General features: G+C 41.0%; 2 protein-coding genes across 2 annotated transcripts in view; one reads left to right on the top strand and one right to left on the bottom strand.

Moving 5' to 3' along the window:
• The first annotated feature begins 307 nt into the window (after positions 1-307).
• Positions 308-22,138, top strand: LOC135088060 (eEF1A lysine and N-terminal methyltransferase homolog). The gene is made up of 10 exons (XM_063982945.1): positions 308-466; positions 560-1,118; positions 1,549-1,689; positions 1,977-2,095; positions 9,538-9,718; positions 10,590-10,767; positions 12,152-12,321; positions 18,518-18,647; positions 20,560-20,688; positions 21,391-22,138. The coding sequence occupies exons 1-10, from the start codon at positions 375-377 to the stop codon at positions 21,660-21,662; spliced, it is 1,971 nt and encodes a 656-aa protein (XP_063839015.1). The 5' UTR covers positions 308-374; the 3' UTR covers positions 21,663-22,138.
• The window catches only part of LOC135088048 (SUN domain-containing ossification factor), a 93,666-nt gene continuing 91,523 nt past the window's right edge, over positions 22,121-24,263 (bottom strand). The window contains exon 4 of the mRNA XM_063982926.1: positions 22,121-23,460. Within this exon, the coding sequence (XP_063838996.1) occupies positions 22,423-23,460 (1,038 nt within the window). The 3' untranslated portion in view covers positions 22,121-22,422. The remainder of the gene's footprint in view (positions 23,461-24,263) is intronic.

The raw sequence follows: 24,263 nt of genomic DNA, 5'->3' as shown, positions 1-24,263 counted from the left end.
TTTTGATCGTGGTTTTAACAGTATTTGAGCTAAAGTCTTGAAAAGTCGAAAGCCTACTATTTGGATTCGACTGTAATTTTTGAGGTATAATACATTATCGTAGCATAAATATTTACGAAGATACAGATGTGTCAGCTGGAGACACGTGTCCTCAGCTTACACATAGAAAACAACTCATAGTTATGAAGTTCTAATGGCTCTAATTGAATGACTGAGAGGTTTGATGACTCTAATTAGGCTTTTATTGATGGTATACTTGGAATTGCTCTAGGGCCAATGAGGAAGTTGGAGACATGTTCATCAAACAAATCGGTAAATGAGACGTACATGTGATTGGAAATTATTATAAAAATTTTGAACACCACTACAGCGAAATGAATCTTCTTCCAAAAAGCCACAAGGAGTTTAGTGAGAAAGATTATTGGAACAAGTTTTTCAAGAAGAGAGGCAATAAAGCTTTCGAGTGGTAGGTTACTTATTCTTTCAGTTCTGTTTTGCCCTTTTTCAGCTTGTATTTTAAAGAATCCTCGTCAAACTTATGTATTTATTTATATTCTAGGTATGGAGAGTATATGGAACTCTGCTCACAGCTTCATAAGTACATTAAACCCAAAGATTCCATACTCATTACCGGGTGCGGCAACTCTAGCCTCAGTGCTGATTTATACGACGTAGGATACACTAACATCACCAACATAGACGTGTCTGAAGTCGTAATACGCCAGATGACGTCTATTAACGCCCACAGAACAAATATGAAGTTCCTGTGCATGGATGCAATGAAAACTACTTTCAGTGATGAGGAATTTAATGTTGTTCTTGATAAAGGGACTCTAGACGCTCTTATGCCGGACGATGGTGAAGAAACTCAGAAAGGAATAGACAAATACTTTTCAGAAATCAAAAGGGTTTTGAAGCTTGGGGGCCGGTTTGTTTGTATATCACTATTGCAGAGTCACATTTTGAAAAAGTTACTGGATACGTTCTGTGATAAATCTTGGATGTTCCGAGTGGTCCGATGCCATGAGGCAGAGGAGAAAAATGCAGAGAATGGCGATGGGACAACATTGCCTGTGTTTGTTGTTGTTGCTACTAAATTCAAGGCAATGCCACAGTTGGTTAGTATACCTTTTACTTATCATTTTGATTGTTCAATCTAATGTACAAAGGCCAGCCTTCAGTACTTGTTCTAGGTGTGGTTTTTGCAAAAAAAATGTAGTCTGATGGGCCTTAGATTGGACCTAACATGCAGTTGAAAGTTCCCCATAAGAAGTCCATAAGATGCTTTGAAAAGGTTTTTAACAAAATTATGATTTGAGTGACTAATGCCTGTTTTCACCATCAATCCCTAATTTTTAAGCGACCCCTATGGTGCCACATAACAGGCATTTTGTTGTCATAGGGGTCACTTAAAAATTAGGGATTGATGGTGAAAACGGGCATAATTTCTCTACATCTGCCTACACCTAGTAAAACTTTTGATAATTAAGTAAATAACTCTCAATCATATTGAATAATAATACCATTTTTTTCTTTACTTTCAACCAGATATTAGAAGTGTGCCTGGCAGGAGATAAGATGCAGCGAGTGGCATCCCCAGACGAACTCTTTGGTTACATCAAATCAGCTCAAGACACTGCATTTGTCACCAATGGGTTAGCCAAGACCAGTTTGGATGAGGATAATGAGGTACGAAAAACAAATGCTTCAATTTATGAGTGAGAGAGAGATATCAAGTAGAGAAAGTTTATTTATTTTATTTAAGACATACAAAACAGGTTATAGTCATAATCTGAATTTCAAATACAAATCTTTTATCTGGACTAGATTATTACCCTAACTGTGCTGTGTATATACTTACTACATCAAAAAACTAAACAGCAGATGTTATTGCAGACTATTTATTTAGTAATTAGAATAGAATATGTATAAAAACTTTGCCTAAAGAAATACTTATTTGTGTTTTAATGGCTCAGGTATCCTTGGATTTGATGCAGCCAGGAGAGGACTCTCCTAGATACACCCTGTATATTGTGGACCAGAAGAAATCCCAGGCCATCAACAAGTATGCTGTTTTCATTGTACCACAGGGAAGGTAAGTGAAATCTTCTTTTCTTAATATCTGTTAATCACTCTGAAATGAAATGATGCTACTGCTATTGTATAAAGCTATGACATTGTAATATCACGTAAAATCGACCTAGTACTTTTTGAGTGAAAAAGATGCTAACCAAAATTTAATTTCTCACAAACATTGCAATTACAATATAGTCATTTCACCAACACTATAAAATCGCCTGATTTTTAAATTAGTGGAAAAAATAAGAATTGCGAGGAGCTGACGCGATCTAGCGGACGCAAATGGCAACCAAGGATGGTACGGCGAGAAAAAATCGAATAATATTCGGGAAAACCCTAAAAAAACTCGAAACTTCACCCCTAAAAGGGTAAAACGGGGTCCACGCGTACAAAGTCGCGGGCGGCCGCTAGTTACGAATATAAAACGACGATGTATGCAATATTTATTTCTTTATTTATACTTCAGCACACAAAGTAACAAATGCACTGTGGCGGACTTAATGCCGGATGGCATTCTCTGCCAGTCAATATTCTCGTAGGCAGTTAAAATGCTTTGCGCACCGTTACCACTACCGGCAGGGGGACAGGGTGGTTTGTGGAACTTCTGAAATGAACTCCTGACTTGTCCTGAAATGGACAGGGTGTCGCGAGTATCCACTCGCCTTAAACTTACCGTAACCTTAGACTTCCACGATGAATAGACGACCTGCCTACTCGAAAGTTTGAAACCTAAAACATGTTATAGCTAATAGTCCACGAGATGAAAAAGTTAAGCTACCTGAGTTCTAAATCTACAAAACTGCCCACACAGGTGAATGTTTATTTCGCACGTAACAAAAATACCAGCAATGCACGCAACTGTTAGACGGCCATTGAGGCGGTTATTTTCAACGCCAGTGTTTACACTTGGCGCCCAACCGGAGCCGAGGAACTTGTGGAGTCACGCGCTGCGGTAAAATTAGACGGCAAAAAATATTATAATGCTGTTCTCGCTAATCGTAAACAATGTTATAATACACCTGTACACTATATTGAGTACGTTTTTCAGGACCTGCGCGTTCGTCTTAGTAGGTCGCAGTATGGGCGAAGAGATTTGATAAAATCTAAATTTCATGTTGACATCATTGAAAAACCTTTTTTCTAGAAATAAATGCGCGTACGCATCACATTTACACATTTTCGGTGGCTTTAAATCAAATTCAAACCAAAGCGGTCGTCAGGCAATCCACGGTCGTAGGTTCAATTCACACCTGAAGCAGTTCTAAGATTTAAATGAATTCCCTAGAATCGAAATCTTAATTATCCCAATAGAAAATGTAGGGCTTGTATTTGTGGGGTTAATAAATTATCTAAAGGTCAGTCAGTCCAGTCTGCGAGGCACCTAAGCAATAAACGTCACATTTAATCAGCAGCATCGCAGGCGTTCATCATCTCCTGTTATTTGGAGTTTGGAGTGATGCCGAGGCGAGGGCGGCTATGGCCCGAAAACTGCGTAACAGTGTGCCTCGTAGGACACGGGAACGGACGTGTAGTGAGGAAAAAATAAAAAACAAATTTCGTTAAATTTTAGCATCATTTGTTGGTGGTAAAATACCGGTTGAGTTAAAATACGTGCAAATAAAATTTGTATGAAAAGCTACGGAAATTGAAAAATCACATAACTTTACGTTTTAACAATAACTAGACGCTTCAGTTAGAGGTACGTATCTACACGATTAAATAGTAGGTAAAAGCTTCCGCCTAACTTTTGCTATTTTAAGTAATAAAACAGATGAATTTTTTCCTGCTTTCGTATAGTTTTGAACTTCCAAAATTATGGAATCAACATGTTTCTTGAGGGCATCTTCAGCTATGTGTCCTACCTATTTTTTTCGAACAGATATTCTGTTAGCAAACATTTTCAATAAGGCGACGAATAGATTATAAGAAATAGGCTTATTGTCATATCATTTTCTCAAATTTCAATCAGTCGTCTTCTCACTAGGGAAACTATTTAATTATTTCAGAAATATAATTCACATTTAATAACACCCGCTACAATGTGTGCACTAATTTCTCACATCTTAACACGGTTCGCACGCCACAAATCCAGAAACCACCCGGTTAACGGGTACATGACACTTAAAATTATTAACGTGAAGCAATTGCAATTTCCCCTAGTACTTAACACTAAAATAGGCAGTGTAATACACCCAGGTACACGTTAAATTAATTCTTGTAGCCACAAAGAGGCCGCTAGGTTCCTATTCTAACGAGGATCACGGATTGTCACACTCGAAGGAAAGTTATTCGTACAGGCGGCACATTAGGCTATCCCTTTATGTAGCAAAATGATTCTTATTACAATTACTATACGATGCTATAACTTATAGCTTGATGTGAGGAGTTTGTACATATCTCAAGGGCGAGAATTAAGGCGAAAGCACAGCGTGTAATTTATGCTGCGTCCACGCAGCTTTCGCGTAAAATATTGTAACCAGATCTGGTAATATTATGCTAAGTTTGCTTAGTGTACGCGCACACTTTGATACGATCTGCGATTCAGGTGAAGTTCTATCGATAGTTATCAAGTGCACAGTGAGCGGTGGTGTTCATATGGAGTTACAAGAACAATTGGTTTTTGTAGTTGGTGAACAGTTACCCGACTGCGGCAGAAGGAGGGTTATGTTTTTTTTAAACTAATTGCAGTGGTTACTAATTTGCCAAATCGTTGATCTTAGGGATTTTAAAATCCTTTCACTTTGCAATGAAAGTCACAATGAAGTTTACTTAATCAAAATAATCAATTTACGGGGCGCCGAAATGTCAACCAGTTGGCATAATTTATTTGCTCATATTGTCGTTGTTTATTTGTAAAATTACAAATTAAATCTATCGCTGTCACTCATAACAGCATCTCCCTATGTTTGAAAATATTGGTGAAAAAGTAAGGACTAAGTACTAATTAACTATTGTTTGTGTCAGTGCCCTTATACAAATACTTCCAACTGCCCAGCCTATCCTTGGGATCGGAATATCAGATGTTGCCAGCCTACGCGACGCAGGCGCAACAATGTCGACTATTGATTTCTAGCTTTTAGACTCGGCCTAGAAAGTGCCTTTAGTCAAACGAGTCCAGTATTTAGTCGTTTAATTTCGATCTACTCAGTTATGCTCCGTGAACCCACGAGTATAATTTCACTATTAATTTAAATGGAAAGTTAGTTTGGTTACATTGTTAAGCATTTTAGATAACACAAATCAAAGATACCTATAGCAAAACTACTTGTAAATAACCGTGTTTCTTTTCTTTAATTTACTAGGGTTTTACAGTCGATTTTGTGAATCTGCATGCTGGCTTAATATGTGCTGCATTTCAGCTAATTTCTATAGGACCTACAGGGATCAACCCTAAAATAATAGCCCTCACGCGCGTATATGTATAGCTGAGAGCCGGGGTGCACGCTAATTTATGCTTTGGCTAATGTATTACCTAAATATTATCGCCACAACAAATCTCAAAGCATTATTTTAATCATGTTCTATTTACGTCCCGAACTTTTACGTAAACTTATTTACACTTTTCAGCGATGACGGGTAGTTGTCATAATATCACGTACCTACGCCTCTGAAATATGCGCAGCCTTTTATCACCTCATTCATAGTGTTTATTTGAGAGGCATCTGTCCCGCGTCATAGCTACAGATGCAACGAACTGGACCGAGCCACACCCACCGGAGGTAAAAATAAACTGTAGTATTGTATTCGCACTGATAGGCGAAAATGCAGTAGGCGCGTTGTATGTATCACATACCTACAAATGTTGATTGTTGAGGTTTACCAAGGTCTAACTTACATTAACTATAAAATGTTTTTGTTCTACATCATCATCATCAGCCTATATCAGTCCACAACTGTACACACGGCCACACTGTTAACTATCCATTTCCGTTTTTGCTCTCGCTCTGTTAATCAAATGGTGATTCTTTGCGATAGAACGAGATGAAATGACTGGCAATGGGCAGTTAACACTGTTGCCGATAGTACATAGGCTTCCCTATACGCGCCATTTTACCCTGCCCTTATCGCATGCAGCTTCCTCATAAAACTCGACCAGTGGCGATCTCCGCCCAAAAAATCGTTTATCGTTAAGTTTTTGTGATGATAAAGTGTTCTAAAACTACTATACCCCCACCCACTTCGGCTTTCTTAGGGTCTCCTCCACTCAAGAACTCGTTAACGTGACATTATAGTTGTCATCAGGATAGAAAGGATCTAAGCTTCCATACTTGTTTATCGTAGTTTCTCTGGTCATAAAAGTTGAGGCTACCGTACACATCCATTTATATTATGATACCAATCACCAACTCGGACCACAGACGGATCAACAAAAATATTATTGTAGCAGCAGCGACCAGAATACACGCAGCTGTTAATATTAGCAGTGTTTTGATTTTATTTTTGGAATGTATAATGTTGGGGCGTGTCACTTCTACTTTTACTTTAGGATGAATTGAACGCTCAACAGACAGCTTAAAGCTTTTCTTATGATGATTAATCTAGATACATAATATACCGTTTCGACCTATAGGATGAACACCAGCCGAGCTAGCTGCGCGCCCAGATTAACTTTTATCGAAGTATTTTATCGATTTTTTCGTGATAAGCACATTTGTCATCTAAAATCATCGATAAAATTTTATCTGATGAGAATATGATCTTATCGCTACGCTTCGCGATTCAGAACCTGGACATTCAGTTTTTGAGTACTTAAAGTCTAGTAAATAAATAAATAAATAAAGACAGCTATATTATTCGTGAATATGTCATGTGTGACCTGTAAAGAAATGAGGCCTTTTAGAGGGCAGAACTACGTATGATAAGGAAAATAGTAGAAAGTGTTTTTAAAAAAAAGCTCTACCTTGGTTAAGATATCTATTCGTGTCCTAAAGTCAAGGGGAACTGTGATTGTATCTTATTCTAATCTTAATAGGCGCACGTAAACGATTGACATATCTCCAGGACTGAGGCTGAGGCTTCCTAAGTTATTTGGAAGTGGTTATCATTACAAAAATTTCATATGGCATTTGACTCTAAGGCTATACTAGATTCCTGGAAAATTGTTCCTGTACCTACCCTTGAAAAGGAAGCTGACAATAGTGACTGAGTTTCTTGCGCTGCTTCTTCTCAGCAATGGCCCATTTATTGTCCCGAAGCAGTAGTAGTATTAATACTAGGACGTGTAAAAGTGCTTTTTGAAAGCCTATTTGCAAAAATAAATGAGTTTTATGTATAGTGGTCGCTTACTATGGGCCTCATAAGAAGGCTCAAGGTCACCCAAAGGGCGATGGAGCGGGCCATGCTTGGAGTTTCCCTGCGTGATCGAATCAGAAATGAGGAGATCCGCAGGAGAACCAAAGTGACCGACATAGCTCGCAGAATTGCTAAAACCAAGTGGCAGTGGGCGGGGCACATAGCTCGTAGAGACGATGACCGTTGGGGCAGAAAAGTTCTCGAGTGGCGACCACGGGCTGGAAGACGTAGCGTGGGCAGGCCTCCTACTAGGTGGAGCGACGATCTCGTAAAGGTCGCGGGAAGAGCCTGGATGCGGGCAGCGCAGGACCGTGCATTGTGGAAAACCTTTTTATAGTCTATCCAATATAGCTTGATTAGAATGACGGCTGTCAAACGAATGTGACTAGTGCTGGGTATGTTTCGTACGGTTCACATAGATGTATCGATAAGTTTTCGAAAAAAATATATTAAAAAATGCACCCAATTTTTCTTCATATCTTTATTCATAAAAATGACAATTATGATTTAAATTTAAAGACAGTAAAATTTAAAATTCATGTCAAGGGTGTACAACCTAAGTCGTAGTCATCATCATCAGTGTTCTTCAGTGGTTTTTTCCTTTCGCTAGAGGGCGGTGGGCATCTCTTCTAGAGCAACGGTGCTATGAATACCCAATAAATTACCGGTGATTGATTTCCGATGTTCGATTATTTAAGAATGAAATGTTTTTTGGTTTTTAATAGTGAACATTTAGAAAAACGTATAACTTGACTTAAATATGTTAAAAAATTTGTTAGAAAAAAAATTTGTTAAATATGTTAAAAAATTAGTTTTAATTAATATGACATTTGTCGATATGTCCCAACACTAACATTTTTGTAACTCGAGATAACCTTGTAGAGACGTCGTTAATACTCTAGCTTGATTTTTATAATTTCGAATTACTACTTATTGGTGTAATTTAACGCTGCATTTACACGAAATTAACATTTTTATTGGAAGCACTTTCGTCGAAAATATTGTTTGTAGGTCAGACGTGAATTATTTCTTGTACGCCAATATTTAGCTCTCATTGATCGCTACTACAAAGTTATGTCGTTACTTTTGATGGCAGCTGTCATTCTAATCAAGCTATATTGGATAGTAGAGATGAAACGGATAGTTGTTTGGCCGGATACCGGATATCCGGCCAGCTGCTAGGCCAGATAGCCGGATATCCGGCGGCCGGATAGTTGGCCCATTGTCTCGTTGCATGTCGTGACGAGTTTAGGTGCTTCGAACGCGATCAGTGGGTCTATTAGTAGACTAGACTAGTCACACTTTTCGAAAATCGAATCAGTCCGAATAGAATGACAGATTTTGCCACTTGTCTAGGGGGCAGATCAATTCGGGCGATTTCGGTTGCCATCGTGAGTGTGTGATTGAATAGTGAAAAGGACATCATCCATACATTTTTGGTCCAAAATAAAAATTGCCGGCCAACAAAAAAAAGTGATGTATTCTGACAGAACACGTCCTTAGCATTTAGCTGTATTTGAGAGAATACTACGATGCACAGTCGTGCTACAGCTTTGGTGCCATAGTAACAAATACTAAGGCGGACATGTTCTATCAGAATACAGCACTTTTATTTTTTGGCCGGCACTTTTGATTTTGGACCAAAATGGATGATGTCCTAAAAATTAGTTTACTTGCTGCGTAATCTGACTGAACTGTATCATGACATCAGACCATCATCAGTGAAAAAAAGATCGCCTATTTTATTTGGCAATATTTCGACTTAACAGATATTTACTATTTATGTATTCGTCATTAGAGTGAATAGCCCAGAAAAAGAAATTAGTTTTTTTAAAGGCTTTTTGTAACTTTTTGGACTTTAAATAAAAGCCGTCATTATTATAAGCCATTTTATTGATGTTTACCTAAAAGATTAATGTATTTCATTTTATTAATAGGAAATTGTCGTAGTTTTTTAATATCCGGTATCCGGCCGGATAGTGAGTTACTATCCGGTATCCGGCCGGATAGTAAATTTAGGCCGGATATCCGGCCTACCGGATAGTTACCGGATATCCGTTTCATCTCTATTGGATAGACTATAGGAGGCCTTTGTCCAGCAGTGGAAGTCATTTGGCTGAAACGAACGAACGAACGATGTATAGTGAATCCATTCTGTAATTCCAGAGAATCCGAGTGGCTCTTCGGCACGCCGGCTGGTCGTCGGCAATTACAAGACTCGGCGCGCTTCGGACGCCTCGTGGTAGCGGTTCTCAGGCGGGGACACCATTTCGAGAGCCTCGACGCTGTCAAAGAGGAGCTCACGCATTCCGCGAAGATGCTTATACCGTATGGGTTTACGGGACAGGTAAGAGTATTCCCGCTTGCTGCGTACTTGGGAATATAGTTCCCATGATATTTTGCACTTTATTCCCTAGGCTTCTTAATCCTTCAAGCTCCGCGAATCTAGACACAATAGATAATCAATTGTTACGCGGTAGCCGGCTACCGCTTAGGGGCTGAAAGGTTAAGGTACAAAAACAATGAAAGAACTTGTTATTCCCGTTTGAAGACTGAAGGCAGTCTTCCACGAGATGTGTGGAAACGAGGGTCGTAGCTGGCATGGTCTTGCAAGCTTCAACCAAAGCGGAACGGAGCTGTGCTCAACCGTTTTTATGAAAGGTATGACCTTTAAGTAATAAAATTATATTGGTTGCTTAAAACACGTCTCTTTTCCTTTGGTCTCGTCTTCGTTTTGGCGGAAAATAGACCCTAAATAAATGTCATTAAATAAGAGCATCACTCGCAAAATACTTTATAATCATTTTCCTGACCATAAATTAACCTTTCCAATTTACCGTAGATTGTGAAACAAATTATATTATAGAACCAAATCATCACATCATAAATAGAAAACAAATAATGAGGAACCAAACAATGGAACCAAATACTCACATTATAAATCTACACACTCGTACCAATCTTAACCGCCCGTACAATTTTTTACATTCATCATCATCATCATCATCTCAGCCATAGGACGTCCACTGCTGAACATAGGCCTCCCCCAATGCTTTCCATGTTGCCCGGTTGGTAGCGGCCTGCGTCCAGTGCCTTCCTGCTACCTTTATGATGTCGTCGGTCCACCTTGTGGGTGGACGTCCCACGCTGCGTTTTCCATTACATAACAAATTATTAATTTATACTTTTTTCTCAACAAAATCCTCAATCGTTCTCAGATCCCGTTTCTCTCGCTCGGCAGCGAGGTGGGGCGGCGTGTTAAGGTCCACGAGGGCACGTCTCCCATCTCCGGGCCCTTCGTGGTCGAGGACGTGGACGTAGATGGGGAGACGCACCGCAGGCTGGTGTTCTTGGATAATCAGTTCTTGGTGCAGTCTGAGGCGAAGCTGAAGAGTGGTGAGTTGTTAACTAAGAAGGTTTTTGCTCATCATCCTATTTGGCAGACAATAGTATGAGCAGGCAATCCGATTTCTTTCATAGCAAATAACTCAAAAGCTTCTTTCGTCAATCGTTACTGTTAGGCAGGGGGCAATTAGTGTGAGTTTACGTCAAACGCATTCGATATCGACTGCTTAAAAAAGTGACATTAAATGTATGACGGATTGTACAGCGCCCCTAGCGGAAACTTTCAAGAACTAAAATCTTCATTTATTTAAACTCACACTACGCCCCCTGTTCCCGTATTGACACATTGACGCCGATAATTATGTTGTTGTCCCGTTGTGGTGGTAGGATAAGCTATACAATTTGGGACGTGTATAAGTGCCTTGAAAAGTCCCAAAATAATAAAAAACGGTTAGTCAGTGGCTAGTGAGTACATTGTAGGATGTAAATAAGGATAAAATTTTCCCGGAATCCTTTGTCATGCTTTTAAAATATTTACCGCTATTTTTACTTGTTTTTACGAATGTTTTCGTGTTTACGCCACTTATAACAAAACATGTTTGTGCCAATGCTAAATAAATGGACAAAATGTCGAAAACAAAATTATGAATTTGCAACGCATAAAACCCTGTAATATTTATGTATGTATGTGTCCGCAGTCGACCGTGTCAAAAATATACAGTGCAATATTTTTTTCACATGTTGTTATTCAAGATTTTTAAACTACAAAGATTAACTAAAGTGCTAGACTTTAGATCTGTTATGTGGATTAATGTTATTCCAAATATAGTTTGTTCTACCACCTCTTCGGGACAACTTATCAGCTGGTGCTATAAAGATGAAACACTGTTACTTATTTATACAGAAAATACCATTTACAAGATGTGTTAATTAAGCAGGTAGTCCTATAGTCTGACACGTACCCACAGCCTTGAAAAAGAGACTGACAATAGTGACTGAGTTTCTTATGCTACTTCTTCTCAGCACTGGCCCATTTATTGTCCCGAAGCAGTGCTAGGGTTAATACTGGGACGTGTAAAGTGATTTTTAACACTTTCCTATACAATGAACTGCTACAGCAGTCATAACATTTAGAGTATGCGCACACCGTTGATTTTTAGTTGGCCGATAGTTGTGCCCGATTTTAATTTGTATGAAGAATCGGCCAAATTGAATTGAATTGAATTGAATCGGCGTAGTGTGCGCACTCCCATACATGCCCATACTAATCAACTGCCCGACTAAACTATCGGCCGACGAAAAATCAACGGTGTGCGCCTACTCTTAAACTTCTATTGTGTCTGGGTTACTGTCCGCGAAAGTGTTAAAAAAGCCTACTTACAAAACAAAAAGAGTAGTTTACGAGTTCATCTAAAATTTCCTCATCACCTTCCAGTGAAAAGGAAGAACAAGACGAAACTAGTGGTGGACTTCGGGCACATATCCTTATACCATTCATTTATGTGCGTGGGCGCGGCGCTGGGCCGGCGCGGGCGGGCGGCCGTGCTCGGGCTGGGCGGCGGCAGCCTGTGCATGTTCCTCAGGAAGTGCATAGATGACCTGAAGGTTAGTTGACCTTTCCAGCCATTAGCAGTCCTTTGGTGTCCTAGGTGAGCGACGGAAAGCGACATAGAGCGACCTGACTAAAGTCCGGTCGCCGAGCAGATAGAATTTCGTCCAATGACCCCAAGCTACCCATCCTTATTGAGTGTGCGAGCGCGACAGCAACATAATTACGCGCGGGCGGGCGGCCGTGCTCGGGCTGGGCGGCGGCAGCCTGTGCATGTTCCTTAGGAAGTGCATAGATGACCTGAAGGTTAGTTGACCTTTCCAGCCATTAGCAGTCCTCTGGTATCCTAGGTGAGCGACGGAATGCGACACAAAGCGACCTGACTGAAGTCCGGTCGCCGAGCAGACAGAATTTCGTCCAATGACCCCAAGCTACCCATCCTTATTGAGTGTGCGAGCGCGACAGCAACATAATTACGCGCGGGCGGGCGGCCGTGCTCGGGCTGGGCGGCGGCAGCCTGTGCATGTTCCTCAGGAAGTGCATAGACGACCTGAAGGTTAGTCCACCATTCAGCCATCAGTCTTCTGATGAACGTAAACCTCAAGTAATTTAGTCTTTTGGTTTGTAGATTTTCCCCCCAGTCTCGAGGTCCCAGCGTGTGATAGACTCTTTGTATTATACATGGTGTTTTGTAAATCATTTTTCTTACAAAGCGCCTCCTTCTTTCCATTTGACGCTCCCATTAAGACTGCCGCCCGTGGCAGACACCCTGTTTTGCCTAGCCTGACTAAAGTCCGGTCGCCGAGCAGGTATAATTTCGTCCAATGACCCCAAGCTACCCATCCTTATCGCTCGCGCGTAATGAGGATCAGTACTGTTGTAGAAAATTCAATAAAACTAGTATCTACGTTAATCTTTAAGACATAAGAAAGATATATCTTTTTGAATTATCCAAATCGGACCATTACTTACGAAGATATTAAGTAATAAACATAGGCCGGTTTTGCCGCTAAAAGACAACGTACGCAGGGCCGCGTGACGTCACTATATCCGAATCGAGCGCAGCCGGCGTACTATTGGGATGGAAAATATTTTTTTCCAGCTAAACTATCAGTTTTAGAAAAAAACTTTTAATAACATTTATTCATCAAAATAAAGTAACCTATCGACCAGTAATTTTTAAAAATAAAAATTGTGAAAAATAAGTATCGCTATGTCCAAAAACCACATTTTTATACGATTCGATGGAATGCGGAGAAGCGGTTGGGGTGAGTGTAACTTTATGATTGTTTGTTTTGAACATAATAATACATAATATGAGTGCTAATACCCAGTTTCTGGCCTGGGGGGGAGGGGATAAGTCATACCCAGCTTATAGCCTGGGGGGAGGGGCAAGCCTTACCCGGCTTCTGGCCTTGGTAAGAGGGGGGGAGAGGCAAGTCATACCCAGTTTCTGGCCTGGGGGGGGGGGGTTAGTCATACCCAGCTTCTGGCCGAGGGGGAGTCATACCTAGCTTATGCTTAGGGGCTAGCCTTACCCAGCTTCTGGCCTGGGGGGAGGGGGGGGTCAAGTCATAACCAGTTTCTGGTTTTGGCCTAGGGGGGGGGGGGGTAAGTCATGCCCAGCTTATGCTTATGGCCTGGGGGGAGGGGCAAGCCTTACCCAGCTTCTTGACCGGGGGGGTGGGTGGGGGTAAATCATATCCGACTTCTGGCCGAGGGGGAAGTCATGCCCAGCTTCTAGGCTAAGATTAAATAGATTTCCAGAAGGGAGCAGCTGGCCCGCCCATGGGAACGGCGAATAGATAGGTAGGTACGTAGGTTTAACTCAGAAAAACTAAATAACAGGTAGGTATTGCGTGTACATCGAAATGATCTTCATAGCAATGGCAGAGTGTATCTGCCTCAGCTATACTTATTGTTAGAAGTAAATAAAATAATATTTATACATTTATATATTTTACTTGGACGAAGATATGACTCTAACAACACTTATGAACACTTTATTTGAATAAATCGCCAAATATACCATCGCGGAGACCCTAATCGCGTCTCCGCGTTCCATTGAATCGTATGAGCGTATGGACTTTTTGCGATATTTTTCACAATTTCTATTTAAAAAAATTACCTATCGATAGCTTACTTTATTCTGATGAATAAATGTCATAACAAGTTTTTCTCTAAAACTGATAGTTTGGCTAGAAAAAAATATTTTCTATCCACGCAGTACGCCGGCAGCGTTCGGATCGGATATAATGACGTCATCGGTCCCGCGCCGGGCGGTCAGTGAACTTTTTTAGTAATTTGGCCATAACTTCGTCAATTTTTGTCGTAGAACAAAAATTTTTGGACTGTATATTAAGGATTTCTTAGACCTATAAATCTGCATTCACAGCTAAAAATCGAAATGATCCTCATTATATTGCTGTCCCGAATGTGCGCCGGGCGGCCGTGGTGAGTGTGCGAGCTGCGAGAACTTGTTCAAAGTGTGCTTGACAGCCACGGATCTACGATTTTCCCCCCAGACTCGGGGTCCCAGCGTATGGTAGACTATGTATTATACCTAGCCTGACTAGCTACCATCATCTTATATCTGTCACCATAACAATGTTAACAGCATTGCATTTCGATAATTGAAGATAGGACCAGTTCCTCTATGGATGAAAATTCCGGGAAATCCACGCTTCCCTTCCATAGGCCTGTTCATCGTTTCCATCAGGTAATACGAAGCTAGTGGTGGACTTCGGGCACATATCCCTATACCATTCATTCATGTGCGTGGGCGCAGCGCTGGGCCGGCGCGGGCGGGCGGCCGTGCTCGGGCTGGGCGGCGGCAGCCTGTGCATGTTCCTCAGGAAGTGCATAGATGACCTGAAGGTTAGTTGACCTTTACAGCCAATGGCAGTCCCCTGGTTTCCTAGGTGAGCGACGGAAAGCGACATCAAGCGACCTGACTAAAGTCCGGTCGCCGAGCAGATAGAATTTCGTCCAATGACCCCAAGCTACCCATCCTTATCGAGTGTGCGAGCGCGACAGCAACATAATTACGCGCGGGCGGGCGGCCGTGCTCGGGCTGGGCGGCGGCAGCCTGTGCATGTTCCTCAGGAAGTGCATAGATGACCTGAAGGTTAGTCCACAGTTAAGGGCAGTCCTCTGATGGACTTAGTAGGGCTTCTGAGTGCGCTTAGCTAGCTATAGATCTTTTCATCCACGAAGACGCGCCCCACCAATTTTTGGTCGAGAGAAGTTTGATCCGAGCAATCCGAGCGTCATTATTATAGTGTGCGTGTGCACTCATGGATAATTTAGCCGCAAAATTTTAGCGTGTACTGAAAACACTCAAACATTAGCGAAAGAATGGTGGAGCGCGTCTTCGTAGATGACACGATCTAGATCTATACCATCATCTTACGTCTGTCACCATAATAATAATGCTAACAGCATTGTTGCTTCTGCAATGAGGGCTATCTTATTTGCGCTCACCAAATGGCGCCGTTGTAAAATATTGTCATTCGCTTGTGCTAAGACTGTAGCGCCAATTGATGAGCGCTAAACCGGGACAAACTTGACCTTCACTGGTTGGGTTTTTATTGGCGGTCAAGCTATAGATCCTGGAGTTGCAGCGGTGGCAACGAGAGGTGGGAATAGTCGGTAGAAGCACTATCGCATTTACAGTCACTAGGATGGCGCCACTGTAGAGTAAGGTGTCACTAATCAGTAGTGCCAACAGTTAAGTATTAAACGGTAGCTCTCATTGGAGGTAAGGTGGCCTATTCATCACTTGTTGAAGATTCCGGGCAGCCCTCGCTTCCCTTCCATAGGCCTGTTCATCGTTTCCATCAAGTAAGACGAAGCTAGTGGTGGACTTCGGGCACATATCCTTATACCATTCATTAATGTGTGTGGGCGCGGCGCTGGGCCGGCGCGGGCGGGCGGCCGTGCTCGGGCTGGGCGGCGGCAGCCTGTGCATGTTCCTCAGGAAGTGCATAGATGACCTAAAGGTTAGTCATCATCATCATCATCATCATTTCAGCCACAGGATTACGCGACTGTGCGACGGGCGGCCGCAGTGGGTATGCGAGCGCGACAACAATATAATTACGCGCGAGCGATAAGGGTGGGTAGCTTGGGGTCATTGGACGAAATTCTATATGCTCGGCGACCGGACTTGAGCTACCATCATCTTATATCTGTCCCTATAACGCCAATGTTAACAGCATTGTTGAATTGGCCATTGGAGGTAACGTAGCCAGTTCCTTTGTGGTTAAAGAATAAATTCCTGGCTTTTCATCAATTTGCATCAGGCAAGACGAAGCTGTTGTATTTCGGCTATTGGAGACAGGGTTAGTTCCTCTATGTTTGAAGATTTCTGGCAACCCTCGGTTCCCTTCTACCTGCTTGATCATCGTTTCCATCAGATAAGACGAAACTAGTGGTAGACTTCGGGCACATATCCTTATACCATTCATTCATGTGCGTGGGCGCGGCGCTGGGCCGGCGCGGGCGGGCGGCCGTGCTCAGGCTGGGCGGCGGCAGCCTGTGCATGTTCCTCAGGAAGTGCATAGATGACCTGAAGGTTAGTTGACCTTTCCAGCCATTAGCAGTCCTCTGGTGTCCTAGGTGAGCGACGGAAAACGACATCATGCGACCTGACTAAAGTCCGGTCGCCGAGCAGATAGAATTTCGTCCAATGACCCCAAGCTACCCATCCTTATCGCTCGCGCGTAATTATATTGTTGTCGCGAATGTGCGACGGGCGGCCGCAGTGAGTATGCGAGCGCGACAGCAATATAATTACGCGCGAGCGATAAGCGTGGGTAGCTTGGGGTCATTGGACGAAATTATATCTGCTCGGCGACCAGACTTTAGTCAGGCCAGGCATACGCACCCCCCTAGATCTAGAGGGTGCGAACCAGGGTGTCTACCACGGGCGGCAGTCTTAAGGGGAGCGTCAAATAGAAAGAAAGGGGCGCTTTGTGAGAAAAATATTTCACAAAACACCATGTATAATACAAAGAGTCTATCACACTCAGGCCGCTACCATCCCTGCGATGTGGAAGTCATTGGGGGAAGCCTATGTTCAGCAGTGGACGTCCTGTGGCTGAAATGATGATGATGATGACTGGCCTTCAGGTCGTCGCAGCATTCCTGAGGAACATGCACAGGCTGCCAGCATTACATTTCGACAATTGAAGATAGGGCCAGTTCCTCTATGATTGAAGATTCCGGGCAACCCTCGCTTCCCTTCCATAGGCCTGTTCATCGTTTCCATCAGGTAAGACGACGCTAGTGGTGGACTTCGGGCACATATCCTTATACCATTCATTTATGTGCGTGGGCGCGGCGCTGGGCCGGCGCGGGCGGGCGGCCGTGCTCGGGCTGGGCGGCGGCAGCCTGTGCATGTTCCTCAGGAAGTGCATAGATGACCTGAAGGTTAGTCCACACCTTTCCAACCATTAGCAGTCCTGAACGTAACCAGATGTCCTATGTGAGTGACGGAACGCAACATGAAGCGACGTAATGCGACCAATACCGTGCTAAGCTTGAAGAGGAGGCAGCTTATGCTCCCATATTCCTGAGGAAGTGCTACAATGACCTGAAGGTTAGTTATGAAAATGGAATTACTCATCATCAGGACATCAGTATCCACTACAGGAAGACGCCCACTAATTTACCAGAGGCCTCCGAATGATTTAAAGTATTTCCTCACGCCGGCCAGACGAATAAGGGAGGTCAAATGTTCGCACATCTCACTTTAGTTGCCTCTTACGATATCACACGGCTAAATTACCGACACACGGCAAAGGATTATCATCATCATTTCAGCCACAAGACTGCTGAACACAGGCCTCACCAAAGGAAGAAATAAATAAGTATTGGTAAATATTTTACCCAGCATCATCTAACCCTTATGTAAACTATGTTGTACCAGAAACAGATTATCATCATCATTTCAGCCACAGGACGTCCACTGCTGAACATAGTCCTCCACCAACTATTTCCAGATTGACCGGTTGGTAGCGGCCTGCATCCAGCGCTTTCCTGCTACGTTTATGATGTCGTCTGCCCATCTTGTGGGTAGACGTACCACGCTGCGCTTTCCGTACGTAGCCTCCACTCCAGAACCTTGCTTGACAATATCTCATCATCATACTTTCAACCAATGCCAGTGAGCCATTTATTCTAAACACTTAAAAAAGAAATCAAAACTACACCTATGGCAATTTCTATTTGTATCTTTTCTAATTCCAGGTGACCGCTGTAGAGCTGGACCCGGCGATGTTGGAAGTAGCGCGCGAGCACTTCGAGCTGAAGCTGGATGAGCAGTTCGATGTGCAGATCAAAGACGGCGTCGACTTCCTCAGGGAAGAAGCACAGGCTGGTAAGAATATTGCACCTTTTATTAATTTATTATGTACTAGCTTACCGCCCGCGCGGCTTCGCCCTCGTGGAATTTTGTCTGTCACAGAAAAACTTTATCGTAGCGTCCCTGTTTCAAAAACCGGAACAAAAAAATATCCTATGTCCTTTCCCGGGATTCAAACTATCTCTAAGCCAAATTTCATCAAAATCGGTTCAGTGGTTTAGGCGTGAAAGCAAGACAGACAGAGTTACTTTTGCATTTATAATATTAGTATAGATTCTGGTAAAAAAAGAATTTTAATTTTAACTGAGGGCGCTGACTAAATTCAAATTCGCACTCCACCTCACAAGACATCACTAACAATTATTAATGTTTATAATACACAGCTCCTCGAAAAATGCTTTATTTCAACCAAACGAAGAATTTCTTTAAAGCTACGTAGTTTTTAAACTGTAAACCTGTAAACATCTCAATAAATATTGTTGTTGTTAAAAAGGGTAACGATCTAATATTGACATCATAAAGTCATTACATTTGTGTCCGCCAGTTGGCGCCACTAGCGTGCAAGCTCCATTTGCTAGACAGTGGCGCCAGCTAGTGAGCGTTGATACGACTACTAAGTCATAAAAATACGGTATAATTAAACTCTGATTTTTAATTCGACGGAATTTTGACATTTCAGAAGTGTTGTCAACATTGAAACATTCCCATTATGAATGGAGAGCATTTTCACAAATTAAAAAATAATCCTTTCTTGAATTTAAGGTTTCACTTGAAAAACTAAGGCTTAAAAATGTACTGATCATTTCAAAATGGTTATTTGAATTTTTCTTATCATATTTTTGAAGTTACAAAAAAAAATGGGAAATTATTTTTCTATTACTGGACTCCCTGGCCAATAATCCATGGGTTACAAACCTTTTTTATGAAAATCCTTTTGTTAATAAAATCTTAGGTTCATAAAATAACCAATTTAACAAGATGCCAATTTTATAATCCAAGTTGATTATGACGACGATAATGATGATTGACGATCAATACATATTTTCGTAAATGATAATATGTTGTTTTACTGTGTTAAAAACACGTTTTTTTCTATTTAAACTATAAAATGTACATAATAATTAGTGTACATTGAATTGACACAACAAACAATAGTTCATTCTTGTAAGTTGTACTTGATGAAATTTCATTTCATATTATTTATTAATAATTCAAAGCAAAAAAGGCTTATTACATCTGAATTGTCAAAAAATGACAGCTGTCAGAATTCCGTCGAATTAAAAATCGGACTATAATTGCCCTGAGCCCCGATTACGGTAATTTTTAACGTCTCCAATCCAGACACGCTTCTCGATTCTGCGATACGATTGGTCAAAACAGCTGACGTACGATGTTGAACGACCAATCGTATCGCAGAATCGAAAGAACTGATTCAATCGTAGCAAGTGAGAAGCGCTGTTTCGTTATCAAACTGTTTTTTTTTAATTCGTATTTCTAACAATTTTTGTAAAACTTTAATCTGGAAATATACTGACTAGTGACTACATAAGAATCAGTACCAATTTTATAAAATGTTCATTCGTACACGACTAAATATATAGGATGTAATGTAATCAAAACATTAAAAAAGATGTCAGATTTTATCATTTTATAAATAAATTTACGCTGTAAATATGCTGTAATCTCCTTTGCGTGCTTAACTAACTGAACCCGTCATTTCGAAAACGGCACTAGTCACACTTTTTTATGAATACGTAAAATGCATCAACAAATAAAATGGCGCCGAAAAACTATATTTAAAAATGTGTGACTCGTGCCGTTTTCGAAATGACGGGTTCAACTATTCTAAAGCGTAATTGATAGATTTGGGTTTCGAGTACCTCGTAAATAATCCTAAGTACTTATTTCCTTCGCCTCGTGATTTCAGGCCACAAGTTCGAGACGGTGATGTTCGATATGGACAGCAAGGACCGAGCCTTGGGCCTGTCGTGCCCGCCGCCGCAGTTTCTGCACAACCAAGTGTTGGATGACGTCAAGGCGATACTCACAGACGACGGTAAGTTTTGTTTTATCAGCGTTCGCTCCTCAACCTTATGCCTGTTTTCACCATCAATCCCTAATTTTTAAGTGACCTCTATGAAAACAAAATGCCTGTTGTGTTACCATAATGGGGGTCACTTAAAAATTAGGGATTGATGGTGAAAACGGTAATAAGGGCTATCGTTTTTATACTTCACACCACTGGCGAGTGACAGTCGCTTACTTACTCTACAGTGGTGCCATCCTGATGAGTGCAAACGTAATAGTCCTCCTACCGCTTCAGCGCTCACCAATTGGCGCCACTGTCTTTACCAATAGCAAGTCACTAAAATGCTTCAGTGGCGCTTACTGGTGAGCGCTAAAACGAACTTTCATTGGGCTACATTGTGTCGATCATTGGTCAATTTTAGTTTCGTATTGGCTTTATCATGATGTTCCTATTTTTTATGGTTTTCTAGTTTTTAATAAAGAAAATACATATTATTGCGAAATAATGTATAGAAAACACTTATAATAACTTATAATGTATGGACTATATTATAAAAACTAAATAGAGCATTCTCTTGTGTGTCTTGAAATCTTGTTACGAGATTCAAACCCGCAAACCCTATTCAGTTAGAATAAAGAGTGAAGCACCACAGTTTTCAATTTAGTATTCTTCAATGTTTTATTTTTAATTTAAATACTTACTTACTCAAAAGTATTTCTACAATTCCAGGCCACTTCATCCTCAACTTAGTGTGCCGAGACACGGTACTGCAAGCATCCATTCTTGACACCATCAAAACCCACTTCAAGCATGTAGCCACCGTAAAATTGTATGAAGAAGTGAACGAGATTGTATTTGCCTCCAATGGGGCTGCATACTCGAATGAATCCTTCGAGGAAGCCATCAAGAGTATAAATCAGGCAGCGAGACAGAAGGGCCTCGTCAAAGTGAGATGTGTGGACTTGAAAGACTTTATGCAGTCTACTAATATTATTTCATAGTGATAGTAGAATAGTTATTGATAAGATTTATTTATAAGCTGTGTATATGTTTTGTTAACTTTAAAGTTATTTTTGTACTATATTGAGGTTGTTAGACATATTTAGTAATATGTTAACATTTTATTATCTGTGCCTACAGACACTGCAATTATTCGTTTTCGATTCGATATCGGTATCGCTTCGATTCGTCAAATTTTGTAAAAAAAAAAAGGAAAATATAACTTCGCGAATCGAAATTTTGCATTGTGTAGGAGACTCAAAGCTCAGATTTGTTGATGTTGCAATATTTTATGTCATTCTACTTCGCAGTGATGAAATCTTTTGTTTATATTCTAGCTAGAGTATAGATCGAAATACCTATTGATTGAAACTATACCCTAATAATAGGCGATTTGTAAACAATAGGTCGTTCGAACAATTGTCAACTTCCTCAGACCATGAAAATGAAACAACAGAAATAAAATCAATGCATTTAATGCCGTTTCTTTGTTTTCCAAACGCTCTGCGACTAGTCCCGCCCTTCGGCGCGCCTCACAGTCCGCGTCAAAGCAAACACACCGCGTAAAATTAACAACATGCTAACATTAGGCTTCCTAATTTATCACAATTGGCACCTATTGAGGTCTATAATAATTAATTAATATATTATACAATAATTTAAAACAGTACATTAATATTCGCAAGGAAATAAATTACAATAGCCGGTCGCTCGATGCGTAAGCGATTAATTAGACACACATTATTAATATAATAAAAGTCCTCAAAATACTTTGCGCAGTATGTTTTTAAGGCTTTTCTTTTTCCGACTGCCGCCACTCTCACTGTCCTGTTGTCCGTTTTGTGATATCTCTGTTGATTCCGACCAGAGACTACCGGTTGGGGACTCTGAGGCAGCCTTCTTGCCCATTTTCCCGTTGAAAATTGGCTCCAGATTCTTCACGACAGGACTGGGGGTGCTCCTAGTGCTCTGTCTGCTCAAAGTCCTCAAGAAAGCGGGAGACGACAGCCGTCTCGTCTTCATGGTCTTAGTTTTCAGATTGTTGAAGAAGGACCCGTTAGATTTGGGGAGCTCCCTCTTAGGCGGACTGGTTTCCGTGTTCTCGTTGAACTCTTTGGGTTCTGACACCGGCGCAAAGAATTCCTCCTCGTCTAGTGGTATGGGGTTTTCTTGTAGTTTGCCGATGCTGTCTTGTCGGCTCCAGCCCGCGTTGGATTCGACCTCAGTGTTCCTGTGTATGATGGACGTTTTCCGTCGTCTGTTATTCTTTTTCGGCAGCTGCCATTCACCCTCATCTTCATCTTTGCTCATCTCCTCAGCCGATTGCCTTGCAATAACTAACGCCTCCTCACTAGGCCGTCGTTTCTTGGCCGATGGGGTTTCATGGCCGCTGACTCCTTCCACGGATTTTCTCCTGAACTTTTCCTGCTTCTTTTTGGATTTCTTCGTGATGGGTATAAGTACAGTATCAGGCCGCCGTCTTTTGGAGACGTAGTAGAAGGCTGCGCCGACTATTATTAGCTGAAAGATGAGGAATTTGAAGAAGGTCATGTTGCCGAACCAGCTGTCCCGTTCCTCCATTAACGTCTTCATGGCCCCCGCTACTTGCGAGAGTTGTTCTTGCAAGTGGGTCATCTGGTCTAAGTACTTTTGCTCGCGCTCGTTGCTCTTGCGCCGCTCCTCGGTCATCTGCTGAACTGTTTTCTCGAAGGTCTTCTGCATTTCTTCCACCTGCTTCTTGTATCGCCTGCTGAGCTCTTCGAGGTATTGCCCCGAAAGAGACATGTTTCTCTCTAGTGTCTGAAAAAAGAAAGAAAAAATATTTTAATGATTTCATAAACTTATTTTTTTTGGATTTGGACTCAAATTACATATTTTTTTAATCACTAGCTTCAGAAAACGAGGGATGATCCAATCATACAATTAAGAAAGTTGCATAAATGCGTCAAAGGAATCTTGGTTATTAGTGAATAATTATAATTAACTAACGGTTATCAAAATAGCTCATTAGCACAAATTCCACTGTTCACAATATGTACACATAACTATGCATATTGTACATCTAAAGAACTTTCACAATTCAAAGATCTGTATTGGTCTTCTTAGTTTCTAATATTTATGCAACTACTAAGATGTTTTACAATGCAAACTCATACAAGTATTAATTGAATTCCTATGTAAACACAGTTTTGGTACAACTAATTTTCACCTCTTGTACTACCAATAAACTTTAGTAAAAATATCCTATCACTGGTTTAGGATAATTTTCTAGAAAGGTGTAAAAATGATTGTAAGTAAAAAAAAAATAATTCTGGCCATATTCTAGACATATATCCTTACTCAAATTAGTCAAGTTACATAAATAAAACAAGGAAATTATAGTTGTAAAGGAGTTTACAGAAATTCAAAGTTATTCTGAATTTCAAGGTAACTTTCAATATTATAAATAGACGTGTTGACACCTCCAATCAATTGACGTACTTTTTAAAACTGTCAAAACGAAACTCCCATAGATTTTGTATGGAACTACAAGCAAGTGAAGTGACGTCACTATTTTCTCAACTTAATTTAACTACATACTTTATTCAATAATTACAAATATT

This window comes from Ostrinia nubilalis, chromosome 3 (assembly GCF_963855985.1).
Source record: "Ostrinia nubilalis chromosome 3, ilOstNubi1.1, whole genome shotgun sequence".
NCBI lineage: Eukaryota > Metazoa > Arthropoda > Insecta > Lepidoptera > Crambidae > Ostrinia > Ostrinia nubilalis.
The sequence above is the reverse complement of the archived record's forward strand: the minus strand, read 5'-3'. Positions and strand labels throughout refer to the sequence as shown.

What these genes read in the sequence shown, in the direction of transcription:
- LOC135088060 (XM_063982945.1), top strand. Translation starts at nt 375, where the DNA reads ATGAATCTTCTTCCAAAAAGCCACAAGGAGTTTAGTGAGAAAGATTAT. An exon ending in GGCAATAAAGCTTTCGAGTG is followed by an intron (nt 467 to 559) that starts GTAGGTTACTTA and finishes TTTATATTCTAG; the next exon opens with GTATGGAGAGTATATGGAAC. An exon ending in AGTGCATAGATGACCTGAAG is followed by an intron (nt 12,322 to 18,517) that starts GTTAGTTGACCT and finishes TTCTAATTCCAG; the next exon opens with GTGACCGCTGTAGAGCTGGA.